This window comes from Bactrocera latifrons, unplaced genomic scaffold (genome assembly GCF_001853355.1).
Source record: "Bactrocera latifrons isolate USDA-ARS-PBARC rearing strain unplaced genomic scaffold, ASM185335v1 scaffold_154, whole genome shotgun sequence".
Classification (NCBI taxonomy): domain Eukaryota; kingdom Metazoa; phylum Arthropoda; class Insecta; order Diptera; family Tephritidae; genus Bactrocera; species Bactrocera latifrons.
In genome coordinates this window covers 83,588-89,849 of record NW_017535008.1, presented here as the reverse complement: position 1 = coordinate 89,849, position 6,262 = coordinate 83,588, and the positions used below count along the sequence as shown (strand labels likewise).

At 35.2% G+C, this 6,262-nt stretch overlaps 2 protein-coding genes across 3 annotated transcripts in view; one reads left to right on the top strand and one right to left on the bottom strand.

Annotated features, from left to right (window-relative positions):
• Positions 1–1,369: 1,369 nt before the first annotated feature.
• Positions 1,370–3,445, bottom strand: LOC108966045 (RNA polymerase II subunit A C-terminal domain phosphatase SSU72). Of its 2 annotated transcripts, XR_001993159.1 has the most exons (4): positions 3,013–3,445; positions 2,644–2,902; positions 1,740–1,940; positions 1,370–1,659 (listed from the first exon to the last, which is right to left on the bottom strand). XR_001993159.1 is itself a non-coding variant. In XM_018928769.1 (3 exons), the coding sequence occupies exons 1-3, from the start codon at positions 3,237–3,239 to the stop codon at positions 1,839–1,841; spliced, it is 588 nt and encodes a 195-aa protein (XP_018784314.1). In that variant the 5' UTR covers positions 3,240–3,445; the 3' UTR covers positions 1,370–1,838. The 2 variants fall into 2 exon arrangements, 1 of the variants encoding a protein (XP_018784314.1); XM_018928769.1 differs by having other exon boundaries at positions 1,370–1,940.
• Positions 3,446–3,706: 261 nt separating this feature from the next.
• LOC108966039 (serine/threonine-protein kinase PAK mbt) overlaps positions 3,707–6,262 on the top strand; it is a 3,744-nt gene continuing 1,188 nt past the window's right edge. The window contains exons 1-4 of the mRNA XM_018928758.1: positions 3,707–4,013; positions 4,096–5,329; positions 5,388–5,508; positions 5,597–5,868. Of these exons, the coding sequence (XP_018784303.1) occupies positions 4,142–5,329; positions 5,388–5,508; positions 5,597–5,868 (1,581 nt within the window). The 5' untranslated portion in view covers positions 3,707–4,013; positions 4,096–4,141. The remainder of the gene's footprint in view (positions 4,014–4,095; positions 5,330–5,387; positions 5,509–5,596; positions 5,869–6,262) is intronic.

The following is a 6,262-nucleotide window of genomic DNA, read 5'->3' as shown; positions in this document are numbered from 1 at the left end:
GCATATTTTTAAAAATATCAAGAGTGTTGCAAACTCTGTCTCTTATACACATCTATTAAAATAAAATATATATAAAATAATATTAAAAAAAAATACTAAAAAAGATAAAAAATTCAATTTCTGAAGAAAATAATAAGAAATAAAACTTTAATTTAAAAGTAGTTAATTATCGCAAATAATTAATATAATTTTAATAATCAAATTACTGAAATACTCTACTTAATTTACTTTTAGTTTAAATAAAATTATTGAAATTGTGATTAAGCAACTTTAAATAAATTTTCAGCAGCTTTAGGCTAATTATAATCTGAACAGGGTATATAAGTTTGACACCACGAAGTTTGTAAAAAACGTCAGAGACCCTATAAAAAAAATATATATATAAATGATGATCATTATGAGCTGAGTCGATTTAGGCATGTTTGCCTGCCTGTCTGTCTGTATATATACGATCCAGTCCATCAACTTATAAGAGATCGGTCTGAAGTTTTGCAGCTATCCTTTTCTTACTAGAAGCTGCTCATTTGGCGGAGCGGATGATATCGGACCACTATACATATAGCTGTCATACAAACTAAATGATCGGAACGATTGTGAAATATATTATAGCTTCAGTGCAATCGATGTTAATGTTTTTTTTTAGTTTTTTATTTTCTGATCTATAATTAATTTTTCACTTAAGATCCAAAAACAGCCAAAATTAAAAAAGGATAATGAAATAATTTAAATTTTATTAAAAAAGTGGATATAAAATATTATTTGCCGTTTTCCTTTTCACTCAAATATAGAATTAATTTACGGTTTTGAGGTTACGTTCAAAATTCAGCTAATCCATACCTTTCACTTTCTATTTATTTTTCCTTTGTATATCTACTATTTTCATATAAATCTCATTAATTCATTTTTTATTAATATAAATTTGAAAACTCAATGTATTTAGTTTTTTTTTAATATTTTAAATATTTTTTTTTATTTTTTCTCAATCACCAATCGAACGACTACATAAATTTAAGCATACATCTCTAACATTTTTTATCTTATACACATTTGTTGTTGTTCTTGCCAAATAATATCAGTTCTCTTGGAATTCACCTGCGTTGCATTTTTGTGATTTCTTTTTGAATTTTTAGGTTATGGCAAAGTTTGATTTAAAATAAACTTCGGGCATAAATCCTTAATACTTAAAATTAAATTAAAATGGTGAAAGTTTAAATAATATGAAGACTGCTTAAATTAAATGAAAATATGGAACATACATACGAGTATGTCTGTATGTATATGTATCTTTATACATTCGTTATTTGTTTTATTTTCTTTGGCAAAGAAGAGCTTGATTGGAGAAAATGAAAAAAAAATGACTATACTTAAATACAAATTTGTAAAATATCTGTTTATATTTTATTTCATATATTCTGCAAGATAATTATATTTTTGCATTTTTAGACGCGCTTACAAGTGCATACATACCAGCATGGCATGAATGAGTTTTTATAAGCATTTGTTCTTCACCAAATGAGTTGGGTTACCTCAACTTTGCTTGGATTTTGATTACTTGCGTACATTTATTTTTCAATAACTACAGTATTAGTTTCGCCATCCTTTGTTTCATTTCATATGTTTTTTTTTCTGCTAGATCCACAAAAATTATGCCACAACCTCCTGCATTGGTTTCCGTTAAAAAAATTTTTTTTTTCATATTTGTTTAATAATATTACATGCATTATAGGATAGTTTTTTACCGTTTGGTGCACTTGCATTAACAAACCGAATTTTGCCAACAATACATTTAATGATTTCCATTTCGTTATTTTGATTTCCATCTACAGCTTAAACAATTGTCAGTAGAAAAGTACCGAATGCAGAACAGTTTTATTGCGCCGAGACTCGAATTCTTGCAGCAATTCGTCAATATCGTTATCCAGGTCGGTTGATTTCGCCATCTAAAGTTTAGATAATAGATCAAATTTAAATTATTGTATGTGGGTGGGTAATAGAGGAGAGATATCGTTTATGAGGTCGGGGATTTATGCACATTTTGTCATACTAAAAATCAGAAAATATTAAAAAGATGCCTTTAAGATGAAAAATATTTGCAAATAACATTTTTCAATTTTTAGTTGCATATGATCTCACAGAAACTCTCATTTTAAAGATAAATAACGCTTTATCATTTGATTTAAAATCATTAAGCGATGAAATTAATAAATTTTGGATAATACATTTCGTATAGATGTATAAAATATTGGCTTTAATCTAAGAAAACTGGTCCAACCTTCTTCTCTTTCGTAATCACTAGATCATTAGTGTAAATCTGTTGCATGCTCATATGCTTATTCATGTGATTATGTTTCGATTTTACCGGCTTCTAAAGCTATAAACATTATATTGTTACTTACAGAAATCTCAGATAGCCCAGCTATAAAACAGAATTACAAAATAATATAAAGCGTTCATTTTCATTGAGTGTACCGTATATTTATGCAAGGAAAATATTAACTTTGATATTTTGTTATTTGTGTGAACAACGTACACCAAAAGCTTTGAAATCACTCCCCGCAACTCATGCGCTTCAATCACCTCCACAGGCAATTTTATATTCAATATTAAAACGGGTAGACGTTTGTTGTTGGTCTTCATTATTACCATATTTATCATGTCCGTGATAAGAAAGGCGCCCATTAAAGCCTCTTCATGATTGTCCTCAATATCCACATTGAATACGTGTACAGGTCGATTGTCTATGGGATCACAAGACTCCATGTGTTCCAACACCTGGTCGTAGACACGCTCTTCCACGGTCACAATAATATCGAATTGTTCTTTGCATTCCTGAAAGCGTTCTGGACACTTTTTAATTCTTCGATTACGGTCAAGCATATGAAGTAACCCGTTTTGTGTGTAGCTATAATAAAAGTACCAAAAAATTAGATAAGTTGTGACCAAAAATATCAGCTTATATACTATATGCAATGCGTGTATGTAATTAAATTTCTTGCTTTCGTTCACACTCACTATTGTTTATCTTTTGTAAGCAGATCCTGATAGATTGTGTCGTAAGGTGTGCCAAATTCGTATACATTTGGTTTATCAATAGCTGTGCCTGGGAGTTTTACGCGTTCACCAGTGCCAAAGGAACGCACGTTGAAGCCCTTCTTCGCTAGGAAATGATGCGCCTCCATTGAACGATTCATGTTTGAGGAACAGACCACAGCCACAGATAGATTCGAATTATTCGACATTTTTTTAATGTTTATTAATTTTTTTTTTTAATTTAAATTACAGCAACCAAAAACACCAAGTTAATAAAATGATATCAGTGAAAATTAAAGTACAAATGACAGAAACACCGCCGACGTTGACAAGCAGCTGTGTTGTGTAGCGTTGATATTTTCAGAAATGGCGCCGTTGAATTTCAAAGAACGCGGCGTAATTTTTTTCACTGACAAATGATAAATTAATTAGTGCTTATATGTGAGTACATTATTTGTGTTAATTGTAAAGATTTTGCAGTTTGGTAATTTCAAAATTTATTTGAAAAATGTTTTAATTTTAATTGAAATAACTTTTTCATTGAAATATATTTGTTCCTCTGCTGCAGTCACTTTCCAACACTGCTAGACGCCATATTGACAGCGAAAATGCAACGGAGAGAACATGAATGAGCACACAAATGCCACAGTAAAGAGAAAATGCAAAATTAAATTAGTGCGCTTAGACATTCCTTTTGATTTATTTAAATTTTTTCATTGTAATTAATATTATTTAAATACAAGTTATGTTTATTCGTGTTAAGAAATGAATTTATTTCGTGCTAAATATAACGTGCAAGTGCAAAGTGTTGAAAAAACTGCAAAATTTTATGTATGAAAGTAAACGTAAGCCATAAAATATTTCGAAGGGAGGAAGCCAAGCACCAACGGCCAGTTACAACGGGTGTGGAGCTTAGCTGAGCAACAACAAAGAGAATAACTGCTTTTTTAGTTATAAGCGGGCTGTGTGCACATTGGGCGGAGGTAAATATTAAAGTCAACAAACTGCGACGGGAAATTCACATCGTTCGTTAGGAATTTCACGAATTTTCACCTTTTATTGTAGCACATAGTGGCAGTTAATACAGCGCAAATACACATATTGCGACAAAATGTTCTCAAAGAAGAAGAAGAAACCACTGATTTCTATGCCAAGCAATTTTGAACATCGCGTGCATACGGGATTTGACAAACGTGAGGGACGTTATGTTGGTTTACCGTTACAATGGGCTTCCATTGTTGGCAACAATCAAATACTAAAGTCAACAAATAGGCCACTACCTTTAGTGGATCCCTCCGAAATAACACCGACGGAAATTCTTGATCTTAAGACAATTGTGCGACCGCATCACAATAACAACAAAGCGGATACGACCTCATTGAATAGCAGCATTGCACCGAATGCTAGTGGAGCGTTAGGAAATAACCAAACCGCGCATGCGCACTACTTCTCCGAGCATAATAATGCGGCAAATGCTGCAGGTTCGGCAACAGGTGGCATTAGCCACAACACAGGTGGTATTGTGCTACCGAAAACGTCACATGTAGCCCGCTCTAATTCTTTGCGCAGCTCCAGCCCGCCCCGTGTACGACGGGATTTGCGTGGCAACGCCAATGTTCCGCCGGCAGTGCCTGAAGAAAGTGCATCAACTACAGTGCCCACGCCCGTGCCAGGCCAAACAATCGGTTACGGTGGCTACAAACCCCCAATCAATGGTCCTGCGACAAATGTATCAACAGCTGGAACGGCGGGCTATGGTATGTACTCGCAACATAATGCACAGAATGGGGGCGGTCATGGACCACTTGCAGTACGCACCGATTTTATAGCGAGTCAACAACAACAACATTCTACACAGCCTCAATCATCGCTCGGCAACCCGACAGCGATTACTGCTTTACATTACCGCACCGCGCCACCTCCTCACCATCTTGCGGGAGGTGGACAGCCACAACAGACTTCTCCAGTAGGTTCAGTAGCTAGCGGGACACGTTCGACGCACTCGCATGCCTCATCGGCGCACACACATCCACATAACAACAACAATGGTGGCAGTGGCTTTGCGCCATATCAACCTGGCGCCATACAATCAGCACATCATGCCGCGAAACATTTAGGAGCCGGTGGAGACCAAAATCAAAATCCACACCATACACATCCGCACTTGCATGCAAAGTCAGCGTCGCGCGCATCTAGTTCAAGTGGTGGTGCGAGCGGCGTGGGTAGTGCAGTAGGCGGGGCCAGTGGCCTAGGCGTTGCGCCGCCCCCTAAACAGGAACAGAGGCTGACACATGAACAGGTAATTGCAAAGAAAGAAAACAACTTGAAACATAACAGTAATATAATATGTCTTCTAGTTCCGTGCCGCTTTGCAAATGGTTGTTTCGGCTGGTGATCCTCGTGAAAACCTCGACAACTTCATGAAAATAGGTGAAGGCTCTACAGGCACAGTGTGCATAGCTACTGACAAATCAACAGGTGGGTTATTATCAAGTTCTCACAACCAAAATATTATTTTATTTACGCAGAAATACAAATTATAAAAATACTGTTTTAATTCAAACAGGCCGTCAAGTGGCTGTTAAAAAAATGGATCTGCGCAAACAACAACGACGTGAACTGCTTTTTAACGAAGTGGTCATTATGCGCGACTATCACCACCCGAACATTGTGGAGACCTACTCAAGTTTCTTAGTAAACGATGAGCTCTGGGTCGTCATGGAGTATTTGGAGGGCGGTGCGCTCACCGACATTGTCACACATTCACGCATGGACGAAGAGCAAATCGCTACAGTGTGCAAGCAATGCCTGAAAGCATTGGCCTATTTGCATTCACAGGTATGTACGCGGCGCGCTCGTTAACAACGATACGTGTTTGGAATGATGTATGAGTCAGAGCAAACACATAGAATGCGAGCAATTTCTGTTTGAATTTATTACCTTTTTGTTTACTTAGACTTTCGCTTATCTCTCACTTCAGTAGGGCGATTTCGACACACGAATTACAACTGTGATAAAAACACCTAATATTAAGTTTTCACTTTTTTTATTATACTCATAATTTTGTCATTATTTGTAATATCACTTGTTATGTTATGCTTGTTTTATTTTTTATGTTTACGTTTTTTTGTAAATTTTTTATTTTATTTTTTTAATTAAAGTTTATTTTGTTTGGTGCGGAAGTCTTATAAATTTTGCAGCTTACAACAAATAGGCAACTCATTGCTTGCGG